This window comes from Oncorhynchus mykiss, chromosome 16 (genome assembly GCF_013265735.2).
Source record: "Oncorhynchus mykiss isolate Arlee chromosome 16, USDA_OmykA_1.1, whole genome shotgun sequence".
Taxonomy (NCBI): domain Eukaryota; kingdom Metazoa; phylum Chordata; class Actinopteri; order Salmoniformes; family Salmonidae; genus Oncorhynchus; species Oncorhynchus mykiss.
Genome location: NC_048580.1, coordinates 61323478 through 61338896, shown reverse-complemented (window position 1 = coordinate 61338896; position 15419 = coordinate 61323478). Strand labels below are relative to the sequence as shown.

Here is a 15419-nt window from a genome sequence, read left to right as displayed (position 1 = left end):
AAAACATGGTCAAGATGTTCAAATGTTCATAAATGACCAGCATGGTCGAATAATAATAAGGCAGAATAGTTGAAACTGGAGCAGCAGCACAGTCAGGTGGACTGGGGACAGCAAGGAGTCATCATGTCAGGTATTCCTGGGGCATGGTCCTAGGGCTCAGGTCCTCCGAGAGAGAGAAAGAAAGAGAGAATTAGAGAGAGCATATGTGGGATGGCCAGTCCTCTTCTGGCTGTGCCGGGTGGAGATTATAACAGAACATGGCCAAGATGTTCAAATGTTCATAAATGATCAGCATGGTCGAATAATAATAAGGCAGAACAGTTGAAACTGGAGCAGCAGCACAGCCAGGTGGACTGGGGACAGCAAGGAGTCATCATGTCAGGTAGTCCTGGGGCATGGTCCTAGGGCTCAGGTCCTCCGAGAGAGAGAAAGAGAGAAGGAGAGAATTAGAGAACGCACACTTAGATTCACACAGGACACCGAATAGGACAGGAGAAGTACTCCAGATATAACAAACTGACCCTAGCCCCCCGACACATAAACTACTGCAGCATAAATACTGGAGGCTGAGACAGGAGGGGTCAGGAGACACTGTGGCCCACTCCGAGGACACCCCCGGACAGGGCCAAACAGGAAGGATATAACCCCACCCACTTTGCCAAAGCACAGCCCCCACACCACTAGAGGGATATCTTCAACCACCAACTTACCATCCTGAGACAAGGCTGAGTATAGCCCACAAAGACCTCCGCCACGGCACAACTTAAGGGGGGGGGGGGGGGGGGGGGGGGGGGGGCGCCAACCCAGACAGGATGACCACATCAGTGACTCAACCCACTCAGGTGACGCACCTCCTCCAGGGACGGCATGAGAGAGCCCCAGTAAAGCCAGTGACTCAGCCCCTGTAATAGAGGTTAGAGGCAGAGAATCCCAGTGGAAAGAGGGGAACCGGCCAGGCAGAGACAGCAAGGGTGGTTCGTTGCTCCAGAGCCTTTCCGTTCACCCTCCCACTCCTGGGCCAGACTACACTCAATCATATGACCCACTGAAGAGATGAGTCTTCAGTAGAGACTTAAAGGTTGAGACCGAGTTTGCGTCTCTGACATGGGTAGGCAGACCGTTCCATAAAAATGGAGTTCTATAGGAGAAAGCCCTGCCTCCAGCTGTTTGCTTAAAAATTCTAGGGACAATTAGGAGGCCTGCGTCTTGTGACCGTAGCGTACGTGTAGGTATGTACGGCAGGACCAAATCAGAGAGATACTCCCTGTTGACTCATGACTGCACGGCCAGGCACGACTCTAACACCATCATTAAGTTTGCCGATGACACAACAGTGCCTGATCACCTACAACAACGAGACAGCCTATTGTGAGGAGATAAGAGACCTGGCTGTGTGGTGCAAGGACAACAACCTCTCCCTCAACGTGATCAAGACAAAGGAGATGATTGTGGACTACAGGAAAAAGAGGGCCGAGCATGCCCCCATTCTCATCGACGGGGCTGCAGTGGAGCAGGTTGAGAGCTTCAAGTTCCATGGTGTCCACATCATCAACCAAATAACATTTTTTTAAAATTTTTTATTTCACCTTTATTTAACCAGGTAGGCTAGTTGAGAACAAGTTCTCATTTACAACTGCAACCTGGCCAAGATAAAGCAAAGCAGTTTGACACATACAACAACACAGAGTTACACATGGAATAAACAAACATACAGTCAATACTACAGTAGAAAAGTATATATACAGTGTGTGCAAATGAGGTAAGAGAAGGGAGGTAAGGCAATAAATAGGTCATGGTGGCGAATAAATTTCAGTCAGTGGGTTTGGCGACGAGTATGAAGCGAGGGCCAGCCAACGAGAGCGTACAGGTCGCGGTGGTGGGTAGTATATGGGGCTTTGGTGACAAAACGGATGGCACTGTAATAGACTGCTTCCAATTTGTTGAGTAGAGTGTCAGAGGCTATTTTGTAAATTACATCGCCGAAGTCGAGAATCGGTAGGATGGTCAGTTTTACAAGGGTATGGTTGGCAGCATGAGTAAAGGATGCTTTGTTGCGAAATAGGAAGCCGATTCTAGATTTAATTTTGGATTGGAGATGTTTAATGTGAGTCTGGAAAGAGAGTTTACAGTCTAGCCAGACACCTAGCTATTTGTAGTTGTCCACATATTCTAAGTCAGAACCATCCAGAGTAGTGATGCTGGACGGGTGGGCAGGTGCGGGCAGCGATCGGTTGAAGAGCATGCGTTTACTTTTACTTGCATTTAAGAGCAGTTGGAGGCCACGGAAGGAGAGTTGTATGGCATTGAAGCTCATCTGGAGGTTAGTCAACACAGTGTCCAAAGAAGGGTGTCGTCTGCGTGGGGGTGGATCAGAGAATCACCAGCAGCAAGAGCGACATCATTGATGTATACAGAGAAGAGAGTCGGCCCGAGAATTGAACCCTGTGGCACCCCCATAGAGACTGCCAGAGGTCCGAACAACAGGCCCTCCAGTGCAAGCACACCCAGACAGTCGTGAAGTGGGCACGACAAAACCTATTCCCCCTCAGGAGACTGAAAAGATTTGCATGAGTCCTCAAAAGGTTTGGCATGGATCCTCAAAAGGTTCTACAGTTGCACCATCGAGAGCATCCTGGTTTCATCCCTACCTGGTACGGCAACTGCTCGGCTCCCGACCGCAAGGCACTACAGAGGGTAGTGCGAGCGGCCCAGTACATCACTGGGGCTAAGTTTCCTGCCATCCAGGACCTCTATAGCAGGCAGTGTCAGAGGAAGGCCCTTAAAAATGGTCAAAGACTCCAGCCACCCTAGTCATAGACAGTACTCTCTGCTACCGCACGGCAAGTGGTACCGGAGCGCCAAGTCTAGGTCCAAGACGCTTCTAAACAGCTTTTATCCCCAAGCCATAATACTCCTGAACACCTAATACTGCTCTGAGCAGTTGTATTAACATAAAATATATATATTCTTTTGCAAATTTTTCTTGCTCATCTTTATCAAGTGTGCCAATCATTTTGGACCTAACTGTACCTGTGATGGACAGGATTAACGTAAGCCAGTTTAAATCGCCCTATACTATCTCCATGCTCACCTCATTTTTCTAGACTAAATCAAGAATTGATTGACAGGCCATGGTAACACATCACGGTTCCCATCGGCCTTATTTTCTCCATCTCTACTAATCACCTGGCACACACTGCACGTGATCAACAGGTGCTGGCCTTCTCTTAGTTCCGGCTCTGATATGACAGCTATTCCTGAAAACGTCCTGTGATTGTTATTGTCATCTGTGTAATGAGCTGGAGCGTGTGTATGTGTGTATGTGTGTGTGTGTGTTTGTGTGCGTATGAGAGAGAGTGAGTGAGTGAGTGAGTGAGTGAGTGAGTGGGAGAGTGCTTGCGTCATCAGGATGGCGACAGTGTCTCTCTGCCAGTCACACACGTGGCTTGTGGAGTGAACACACTGCGTAGGGGGGACAACCTCAACAGCTGTGGTAGCAGCGCAGCCAAATTCCCCAAGCAGAGCCCGAATGGAGCTCATCTCCGAGAGGCCCTCCCAAAAGTACACTGTGTTATCTGCTCTGTGCGTCTCTAACCTTCTGTCTCCCTACACGCATGTTGCCTCGCTTCCTCTCCTCTCTCCTTGCTTCCTCTCTCCTCCCCTCACCCTTCTCTTTTAGCAGCAGTGGAAGTGACATTTATTAATGGTGAATTTATATACATGACCTCCCCTGAACTGTGGATCCCTTGTCCCTGGAGACTGTACCTCAGCCCTTATAACCGTCAAAGTGCCAAATAGTACCTTTCAGGAGGGATTCCCTCTGACTGATCTGACTCATAATGATTTAGAGTTATTAAGTAAGATAATTAGTAGCTCTGAAGATTCTACAGGACATCACTATCGATATTAGTCAAACTATCTCTATGACTGTCCCTTACAGAAATGTAAGGATTTGCCCTGTAATTTAGAAATATTGGCAATGTCTCCTCTCTGTCCCAGCAGTGATTATGAGCAGAGACATATTGACCACATCAGGCATGTGTGGATGAATTAATGATTTGTAGGTACATTTTTGTTTTATGACCAATCAATCAATACCATGACAAGGGAAATTGTACCCATGTGTGCCACAAACACCTTTGTTTTACTATCCTTGTGGGGACCAAACAATTGATTACCATTCCAAATCTAAATCTAAACTAAAACCTACATCTAAAATGGCCTTTTTCCTTGTGTGGCTCAGCGAAATGTCCCCGCTTGTACTGACTTCTGGTCCCCACAATGATAGTAAAACCAAAAACACAATAACACACACACACACACACAAACAAAATCATTGCTTTCTTCTTGAAAATATAAACTTTTTTGACCAACTGCACACATATACAGCTAAGACTGCAGAAGCATGTTGTACATCTACACATGTTTTATTCATCATAGGCACTGGCCAAGACTACAAAATAAGTCTGGAAGGAAGTGGTAGGACTTTAATTGCATAGCCCATGGGAGTTGGTCACCATGGCAAGATTTAGAGCAGTAAAAAAAAAAGTTTACAGAGCTACACTATATAAAAAAAAGTATGTAGACACCTCTTCAAATTAGTGGATTTGGCTATTTCAGCTACACCCGTTGCTGACGGGTGTATCAAATCCAGCACACAGCCATGCAATCTCCAAAGACAAACATTGGCAGAAGAATGGCTTTACTGAAGAGGTCAGTGACTTTCAACGTGGCACCGTCATAGGATGCCACCTTTCCAACAAGTTAGTTCCACAAATATCTGCCCTGCTAGAGCTGCCCCGGTCAACTGTAAGTGCTGTTATTGTGAAGTGGAAACTTCTACCATGGCTCAGCCGCGAAGTGGTAGGCCACACAAGCTCACAGAATTGGACCGCCGAGTGCTGAAGCTGTCCTCGGTTGCAACACTCACTATCGAGTTCCAAAATGACTCTGGAAACAACGTCAGCACAATAACTGGTCATCGTGAGCTTCATGAAATGGGTTTCCATGTCCGAGCAGCCGCATACAAGCCTAAGATCACCATGCCCAATGTCAATCGTCAGCTGGAGTTGTGTAAAGCTCACCGCCATTGGACTCTGGAGCAGTGGAAACGTGTTCTCTGGAGTGATGAATCACGCTTCACCGTCTGGCAGTCCAACGGACAGATCTCGGTTTGGCGGATTCCAGGAGAATGCTACCTGCCCGAATGAATAGTGCCAACTGTAAAGTTTGGTGGAGGAGGAATAATGATCTGGGGCTGTTTTTAATGGTTCAGGCTAGGCCCGTTAGTTCCAGTGAAGGGATATCTTAATGCTACATCGTACAATGACATTCTAGATGATTCTGTACTTCCAACTTTGTGGCAACAGTTTAGGAAAGACCCTTTCCTGTTTCAGCATGACAAAGCGAGGTCCATACAGAATGGTTTGTCTAGATCGGTGTGGAAGAACTTGACTGGCCTGCACAGAGCCCTGACCTCAACCCCTTCAAACACCTTTGAGATGAATTGGAACGCCGACTGCGAGCCAGGCCTAATCGCCCATCTTCAGTGCCCGACCTCACTAATGCTCTTGTGGCTGAATAGAAGCAAGTCCTCGCATTAATGTTCCAACATCTAGTGGAAAGCCTTCCAAGAAGAGTGGAGGCAATTATAGCAGCAAGGGGGGCACCAATTCTATATTAATGCCCATGATTTTGGAATAAGATGTTCGATGAGCAGGTGTCCACATACTTTTGGTTGTGTAGAGTATGTCTCTGCTTTAAGTAACGCAATGTGCATCGACCTCCATTAGACAGGAGAGAACACTGCATAGGTGGAGTAGTGCAGTGCGCAACACTGACATACCATTGTACCTACCTTGGTGATCAGCAAAGTTGAGGTCCGTTTCCATGGCAATGTAGAGACAGGGATCACATCAAATGCCCTAGCATTTGTTAGGTGCCCACTTGTGTGGTGTTGGTGTTGTTGCATCGCTAGTTAGTATCTGAAAATAGAGAGTTTGACTCAGGGGTGTTGCTGAAATTAAACAATGCACTAAACCAGGCAGTGATTGTGCAACGATTGTTAACGGTGCACGTTCACATGCAATGCATGAATGTATGATAGAGTTACAGGGTATTTATATATTATGCATGTACTTTGTGTCTTTTCTATTTACACTGCCTTCAGAAAGTATTCATACCCCTTGACTTATTTTACATTTTGATGTCTTACAATGAGGGCACTTGGGAGCCAGTACCACCCACTGGGGAGCCAGGCCCAGCCAATCAGAATACGTTTTTTTCCCCCACATCAGGGCTTTAATACAGACAGAAATACTCCTCAGTTGCATCAGCTGTACGGGGGGCTGTTCTCAGACGACTCCAGAGGTGAAGACATTGGATGTTGAGGTCCTGGGTTAGCGTGGTTACACATGGTCTGCGGTTGTGAAGCTGGCTGGACTTACCGCCAAATTCTCTAAAACAATGTCGGAGAAGGCTTATGGTAGAGAAATGGACATTAAATTATCTGTCAACAGCTTTGGTGGACGTTTCTGCAGTCAGCATGCCAATTGCACACTCCCTCAAAAAGGTGTGTTGTGTGACAAAACAGAACATTTTAGAGTGGCCTTTTATTGTCCCCGAGCACAAGGTGCACCGGTGTAAGGATCATGCTATTTAATCAACTTCTTGATATACCACACATGTCAGGTGGATGTATTATCTTGGCAAAGGAGAAATGCTCACTAACAGGGATGTAAACAAATATGTGATTTTTTTTGTTGTTGTTGAGAAATCAGCTTTTTTGCGTATGGAACATTTCTGGGATCTTTTATTTCAGCTCATGAAACATTGGACCTACACTTTACATGCATTTATATGCTTGTTAAGTGGACAGTAAGTATTCACACCCCTAAGTCAATACTTTGTAGAAGCAACTTTGGCGGCGATTGGGGATGTCTCTATCAGCTTTGCACATCTGGATTTGGGGATTTTCTCCTATTCTTCCTTGCAGATTTTATCAAGCTCTATTAAGTTAGATAGGGAGCGGCATTGAACCACAATCTTCAAGTTTTTCCACAGATTTTCAATGGGATTCAAGTCTGGCCTTTGGCTGGGCCACTCAAGGACATATTATTGTTCTGAAGTCATCCCAGCATTGCTTTGGTGTAGGCTTAGGGTCATTGTTTTGTTGGAACGTAAATCTTCACCCCAGTCTAAGGTCGTTTACACTCTAAAGAAGTTTCTTATCAAGGATTTTATCTGTATTTGGCTCCATTCATTGTTCCCTCTATTCTTACCTCTACCAGTCCCTGCCACTAAAAAGCATCCCATAGCGTGATGCTGCCACCACCATGCTTTACGGTAAGGGTGAAGTTCAACGTGTGATGAGCTGTGCCTGGATTTCTCCAGTCATAGAGCTTTGCATTCAGAATACAGAATATTTTGCCCTATGCCCCTTTTGCCCTATGCCCCTTTTGCCCTATGCTTCTTGTGCCTTTTGGGCAATTCCAGGTGTGCTGTCGTGTCTTTTTCTCAGGAGTGGCTTCAGTCTGGCCACTCTCCCATAAAGCCCAGATTGGTGAAGTGCTGTAGAGATTGTTGTCATTCTGGCAGGTTCTTCCATCTCAGCCAAGGTCACCTCCTTGGCCAAGGTCCTTCTTGCCCTGTTGCTCAGTTTAGTCGACAGCCAGCTCTAGGCAGAGTCTGGGTAGTTCCATATTTCGTCAATTTCCCAATGATGGAGACCACTGTGGTCTTAAAAACTTTCATCACTGTATAAATAGTTTTGTACCCTTCCCCAGATATATGCCTCATCACAATTATATCTCAGAGATCTACAGACAGTCCCTTGGACTTCATGGTATAGGTTCGGCTCTGACATGCACTGTCAACTGTGGGACCTTATATAGACAGGTGTGTTTCTTCATAAATCATGTCTAAACAATTGAATTGGTCAGAGGTGAACTCCAATACCGTTGTCATGACATCTCAAGGATGTTCAAAGGAAATTGGATGCACCTGATTCTTATGTAAAATTAGATATTTCTGTATTTCATTTTCAAAAGATTTGCAAACATTTCTAAAAACATGTTTTCACTTTGTCATTATTGGGGTATTGTGGTAAGATGGGTGAGAACAAAATCAATTGAATCAATTTTGAATTCGGGCTGCAACACAAAAAAATGTGGAATACATGGGTATGAATACTTTCTGAAGGCACTGTATATCTGCGTATGTTTGTCCATTGCTTATTGTATTTTGTTGCACTGTTATAATAATCTTATAATCATTATAATATTTGACCTACCTCGCTTCTCAGGTCAAGCTACGAAGAAAACATATGTGAGTTACAACAACCTCAGGATCTAATGGCCTCCCAGGGAATGCTCCGTGTCCTTACTCTGGGATGATGACCATAACTGGGGAGCACAGGAAGAGAAGACGGGCAGGGGTAGGGGCAGTGGCAGGGGCAGGGGCAGGGACAGGGACAGGCTGCCTAGATAGTACTATGGTTTCCAGGACTGTGGATGGTGTCAACCTTTATAATTTTTGTCTTCTGAAGAGGAAGATGAAGGGGGAAAGGAAAAATGGAGGGATGGAGGTATTTGATATGAGCAGTGAATGATGAAGAGATAGCTAGCTGTAGGATCGCAACTGGGCCCTGATCCATGCTGTTCTGTTCGGATCTGTTCTAGAACCAGACTGTGGGTTCTTAGAACCTCTGTAGTGTGTTCCCTTATCTCTGAAACAGTCAGTGATGTGAACAACCTCTGTGATACAGGAGTCAGTCTAAGTCATCCCTGAGAAAAAAAGAAGACTGGACAGTTTATTTAAATGTTTTTTTGTTGTTGTAATATCCATTAAAGCCATATTCTCTTGCAGTGCCCATGGTTTGTTTTTAAGTTAAGTGAGGTTTCTTCTGAGTTCCTTGTGCCTGAATTTAAATTTTTTCAACATAATATTATGTTGAATTTCGACCTTGACTGAATCACCATGACTAGCAAGCTCTGCCACATGCGTTTTGTTTTTATGAAATCCACTCACATTAATCATTTTAACATGAATAACTATGTCAGCGTGATGAGCAATGTATCTATATTTTTTTGTAAATATCTGAGAGTATTTTCATGTTTGGATAACAACAACAAAAATATCCAGTATATGTTTAATTGGCTTTGGATGGTAACTAAAAAGCAGCACACACTGTACACATTGCATGTGCGAATGTATGTCTGTTCTATTTGATGTAAAACAAAAAAAAGATAAATAAATTCTGAAATGACTTTGATCTTAAGCATCATTCTGAAGTTTATTAATTTCTTTTAAAGAAATGACTCTTGATTCATAACAGAATATGGCTTTAATCTGTTATTAAAATGGACCCCTCTGCATCTGTCAGCATGTTGGTTTTATATAGTTTTGTACTTTATGCTTAATTATCAATGGCGTGGGAAGAAAACCTATCTGAACAATCATGCAAGTATGTTGTGATGTTGTCTGTCCAATTATCAACATGTAATAAAATAATTTTGTTATCTTTTATACAATTAAACAAAGCGGAACCTAATCGTTATTTGTGTGCATATGTGTGAGTGCTTGTGTGAGTGCTTTTGTGTGTGTTTGTGTCACTATTCCTGTATTGGCGTGAGTGTGGCGTGAGGGGGCATGCGTGTGTGTGTGTGTGTGTGTGTGTGTGTGTGTGTGTGTGTGTTTGCATGCATTCACATGCATGTGTTTGTGTTCGCACGTGTGTCTAATAGAGAGATTGACAGCTGTGTATGCACTGATGCATGGGTAAATACCATTAATCAGTGTTTTGTTTATGGCTTCATGTAAACTGATGACAATGTAATCTGCTCATTTTGTGTCTCACCCTGTGAATGCCACATTATCAGGCTCACTGAGCTACGCTGTCATGCAGAGGAGATGGGTTCCTGGGAGATAGATAAACTATGTCCACTAGCTGGCCCATTTCTTCCACTACACCCTCTGTTTCTGTTTCTCTCTTTTTATGCCTCTCTCTCTCTTCATCCTCTCACTCTCTCTTTTCCACTCTCACTCTCTCTCACTCTCTTTCACCCTCACTTTCTCCCAACCTGACTCTCCTACCTTTTCAGCCTCTCCCTCAGCCTCTTTTCCCAACACCAATACTCTGTATGTTGAAAATGAAATATGGCAGAACAATTTGTCCACATACAAAAAAAGCCTATTTTAAAAGCTGCAAGCAGCGTTGCTGGGGTTCAGCTGTGTGTCCACTGTGCCACCATCAGGACAAATTGGACACATTGCCCAGGGGTGAGCTACTTCTGTACTGTTTATCACGCTTGCCAGATATCAGAACTCAACATCAATCAGGTCATTCAATATTATCCTTTTGAGGTATTTTGGACCATTTTCAATTATGTTTACTATTTCAAACGCCTTGTTCTTCAGGACCGCTGGACAAATTTGGAACCAAATGTGGTATATATATCTATGTACCCATGTCTTTAAACTTAACATTTTCCAGGACTCTAACTCAAACAATATGGCTGCTATGAGCCAATAAGCTTCCATTAATGGTTTTTCAATTCCAACAGTGCAACCATGTGGCATAACATAACCATACTTCACAGGTTAGCTAGACTCATATCCCTGAGCGTGTGTGCCAAATTTCATCACTCTAAATCAAACAGATTAAGAGATATAAACATGTACCCGTTATAGCGCCAACGTGTGGTTGATCTGACTGTGCTTGAATATGTTGAGTCTTCACAGTATTTGGAACATGTGTACCAAGTTTTGTTACAATACAAATATCCGTGACTGATTTATATGCATTTATGTGCCCGACCATGCCCACATGACTGCTTATTGGTCAATAGCGGCCATGTTGTTTGAGGAACTAGTCTGGATGTTGCGTTGGGAGTACTTTGTCCATAGATGCCACATATGAGGTTTCGTACAGATCTGTCATTCCGTGCCAGAGGAGTAGCATTTTAAGTGTTTTTCACAAAATTCTAAATGGTGGAAAATCCATAATGGTGGCCCTTGATGGTCCTTGGGGCAAATTTGTTCGTTGTACCAAATTTGTTCGTGGTACTGAATGTCATGACGCTAGGTCAAAGTTTGCATGTTAAATTGATTTTTATAGCGCCACCATGTGGCCTGTTGGCATGGTATTAAATGAGAGGGTGTGACCCTTTACCATCATGCCAGGTTGCACCTTCCTAGGCCTTATCATCTCAAGATAATTTGTATTTTAATTTGGTCTAACGGAAGAAGAGGAATAATAATAATTAACTAAATAAATACAAAAGGCTTTCAACAGCGTAGCTGCTGAACCCCTAATAAGCTAAACACAATTCACCTCTTGTATGTGCCTGTAAATGTACATTATTCTTTATTAACTACAATGCATCACAATAGCTACATTCCCCCGGAGAAACACGAAGTAAACCTGTTTGCTTACCATGTAAAGTCCCCTGGAGTCTATTACATAGACACATGACATGACGTATGACTGGGCATGCTGCTGCTGCTACTGCTGCAGTAATCTGCCTGTGTGTGTGTGTGTGTCAGAGGGAGAGGAGAAGAGAGAGAGAGAGAGGAGAGCCATTCTCAGCACAGAGTTTCTGTTGTTTCCCATTAGCTGCGTCTGGCAACTCCCAGGTTCCTTTGAGACCAGATGGTCTTTACTTCTCAAATGTATAGTCTGTCATTCCTCTCGCGTGCAGCCAAGAAAAATCCCACTTATGCCCAATTAATACTAGCCTTTCCTCCTCCAGCTTGTCAGTGTCTGTTTGGAGGCAATCGGTAGGGGCTGGCCCACATTTGGATTTGTGGCCCTCTGGGGAAAAAACTACAACAAATCAAACAAACTCCAAGAGCATTAATGAAAGAACAAACAAAACAAAAAGCTGCCATTTTATTGGATGTTTTGAACAATTACCTGCACCTCAAACAATACTCTTCAGTATCTCAATAACAAACGACAGACTTGAATAAGTGGCAGTAATATTCTTAAGAGGAATTGATCTTTGAAATTCAAGACAAGGTGCATTCTGGAAATTCCTACCACTTCAGAAGAATGGAAATCAGGTTCCCTTTTCATTCTACACTAAAGACTCATAGAATAGTATTTGCTTTGTATGTGCTAAAGAGCCCGTTATGTAGATAGCCCACTTGAGTCTAGTGGGAGACTCAAGTAGGCTGAGATCAGAGAAAGTAAAGTAATCATGGTAGTCTGATAGCTAGAAGCCGACACAAGGGAAAGTAAAGTAATCATGGTAGTCTGATAGCTAGAAGCCGACACAAGAGAAAGTAAAGTAATTATGGTAGTCTGATAGCTAGAAGCCGACACAAGGGAAAGTAAAGTAATCATGGTAGTCTGATAGCTAGAAGCCGACACGAGAAAGGAAAGTAATCATGGTAGTCTGATAGCTAGAAGCCGACACGAGAAAGTAAAGTAATCATGGTAGTCTGATAGCTAGAAGCCGACACAAGACAAAGTAAAGTAATCATGGTAGTCTGATAGCTAGAAGCCGACACAAGAGAAAGGAAAGTAATCATGGTAGTCTGATAGCTAGAAGCCGACACAAGGGAAAGTAAAGTAATCATGGTAGTCTGATAGCTAGAAGCCGACACAAGAAAAAAGTAAAGTAATCATGGTAGTCTGATAGCTAGAAGCCAACACAAGAGAAAGTAAAGTAATTATGGTAGTCTGATAGCTAGAAGCCGACACAAGAGAAAGTAAAGTAATTATGGTAGTCTGATAGCTAGAAGCCGACACAAGAGAAAGTAAAGTAATCATGGTAGTCTGATAGCTAGAAGCCGACACGAGAAAGTTAAGTAATCATGGTAGTCTGATAGCTAGAAGCCGACACAAGAGAAAGCTTTTAGCCAATAGTTTTGATTTTGTAGCCAATTTAACTTACATTTTTGTAGACAGTTTTACTGGTTATATGTTTTACTGGTTATAACTTTAAAATACTTTTAAAAGTCTATTTAAGGCTGTAGGTCGCAAGGTGTTTTCACCTTCTTTTTGGACACCAAAGAAGTGTTTTAAAGAATAATGGACACCCACAATTTCTGGAGTGGGTGTGACCTGGCTTAACGCTTTCTGCTATCTTGACTTTTACATTAGAATCCAATCTTCACTTGTGTCTGTTGTTTCTTTATACCACATCTAAGTTGCAGAACTCACAAACACAACTCAAGCTTTCCCCTCAGACCCTCCACATATCTCCGTTTATTCAAGCACGGCCTTTGAGGAAAGCCTTCCTCATGTTGTCAGAACTCTGATGTGCTCTTTCACAGACAATTTACCAATGATGAGTCCAAATTAGCTCTGTTTTGTGGCTCCGACTCTCTCCACTCTCCTATCTCTCCATAAATGTCCAATTATCTAACTCTAGCCAGAGTGAAACCTTATCTGCTTCCCTCACTGGACGACTGGGACAGATAGAGCAACTTCCTGTGGATTAAGCCACTCTTCCGTTCTCTCTTTATTTCTCGCTCTCTTTATCCCTTTGTCTTGGTCTTTCCCTCCATCTATCTTTATCTATCTAGCTATCAGCTAGGTGTAAATGTTATATTTTTTAATGGAAGTCAGTCTGTAGGTACTTACCATGCAGTAGCTACAGTAGCTGAACTGAATCACCCAGTTTCCCTGTTTCCCATTAATGCAATTCCACATATCAGTTACAGTAAATTGATGATAATGGCAATGCTCAGGGAATAGGGATCTCTAATTGAGCAATACCAGAGAAAGTTCCCTCTTTTTCTCTCCAACTCTCTCTATTAATGGCTGTGGGGTCTTCTGGTGTCAGCCCACTTTCATCCCCTGGTCCACCCATCTCTCCCTTTCTGCTGACACTATACAGAGAGTGTGTCATAACGTTATTGCATTTTTAACCAGGGGCACGGAGCAGGCATTATTCTCATTACATTACTGTCTCCTGGTATATATTTAGTTGTCTCTGTTTTACTCCCTTTGCTTCCGAGAGGAGTTTAGTGGGTGGAGAGAATACGTTTGAAATCTGTTGGTTTGACATTCATTAGAGATATGGGTTGTGGCAGTCTGCAATTAACTCAGTCATCTCCTTTATCTTCACCCGGGCTTGGCTGCTTGGCTGTGGAGTCTATTCTGCTCTGTATGGACGAAAGGATGGGTTTCTTCATATCGCTCTCTCTCTTTACTTCTCTCTCTACTTCTCTCCACTTCCCTCTCCTTCCCTCACTCCATGACTGCTAATTTCATTCTCTCTAGCGTCTAGCTGCTAATGATAATTTGGAAATCACATATCTGACGTTATGGCTATAATTGACTGATTGTGTTATTAAGATTGGCTGTGTGAGAAAGAAAACTCATTCTATTTGTAGCAGTAGCGCAGATGCAAACCGCTTTTCCCTCCACAAAAAAATTAATCCATTAATTGAGAAAATGACTGCCGCGTGTTGACATTATGATTTCTGTGAATATGCTGCATATTTGTTTTGCTGTCGGCTGAATAAAATCTGTTGTTCACATGGCCAGAGCCTGCACATGTACTGCAAAAAGTCATGCATTTTTAAAAGCGAATCATAACACAGGTCCATGGCAAAGCAACAGCCAACAGCGTTTATGTGAAGGCAGATACATCTGTGGCCTAAACAAGAGGTGACAGAGATAAGTACTCGCTGGCTGTGAAATATGATTAGAGCTAAGCCCTTGATTTCAAGGAGCATGGCAAAAACAATGCATTTCCACAACCCACACAAGTCACTACTTTTCAAGGGGAAAGGAATAAAAGGTTAGATAGAACTAGAAAACAACTGGAGAAATAAGAGGAATATACACTCTTGGAAAAAAAGGTTCCAAAATTGTTCTTCGGCTGTCCCCAGAGGAGAACCCTTTTTGGTTTCAGTTAGAACCCTTTTGGGTTCCATATAGAACCCTCTGTGGAAGGGGTACTTTATGCAACCCAAAAGGTCTCTACCCGGAACCCCCAAAAAATATTCAAAGGGTTCTCCTATAGGGACAGGTGAAGAACAATTTTAGGTTCTAGATGGCACCTTTTATTCTAAAAGTGCAAAGCAGAGGAAGAAAGGAAGTAGTCTATGTTTACAATTAGACAATAAAGCATATTTTGAATTTTAAAAAAGTATGTCCAGTCCAGTGAAAATCACCAGTCTAGTGTTTTGTTTGCAGGAAAAGGTTTTATATACTGTAATACATCTCGCTCTTGGACACTGCGGCCAAATCTTGACTTGAATTATGTGCACATAACACAAACATATTGATAATTTTGCATGGTTCATGTGAAAGTTTGAATTAAGTGCTCCTATAATACCAGTCTGAATTCGGCCATGAAATGTACTGTAATGTCAAATTGAAATTCAGTGTGACACATTTTTCAGTTGTCTCTGAAGTATAGATCACTCTAGATTTGATTAAACTCTTCACAAAGGCTACA

At 43.0% G+C, this 15419-nt stretch overlaps 1 protein-coding gene across 2 annotated transcripts in view; it reads left to right on the top strand.

The window, feature by feature from the left end:
• LOC110491138 (metabotropic glutamate receptor 7-like) overlaps nucleotides 1-9556 on the top strand; it is a 127126-nt gene extending 117570 nt beyond the window's left edge. For both annotated transcript variants that reach the window (XM_036947498.1, XM_036947497.1), the window contains one exon: nucleotides 8303-9556. In XM_036947498.1, coding sequence (XP_036803393.1) covers nucleotides 8303-8352 — 50 coding nt within the window. In that variant the 3' untranslated portion in view covers nucleotides 8353-9556. The remainder of the gene's footprint in view (nucleotides 1-8302) is intronic.
• Nucleotides 9557-15419: the final 5863 nt, after the last annotated feature.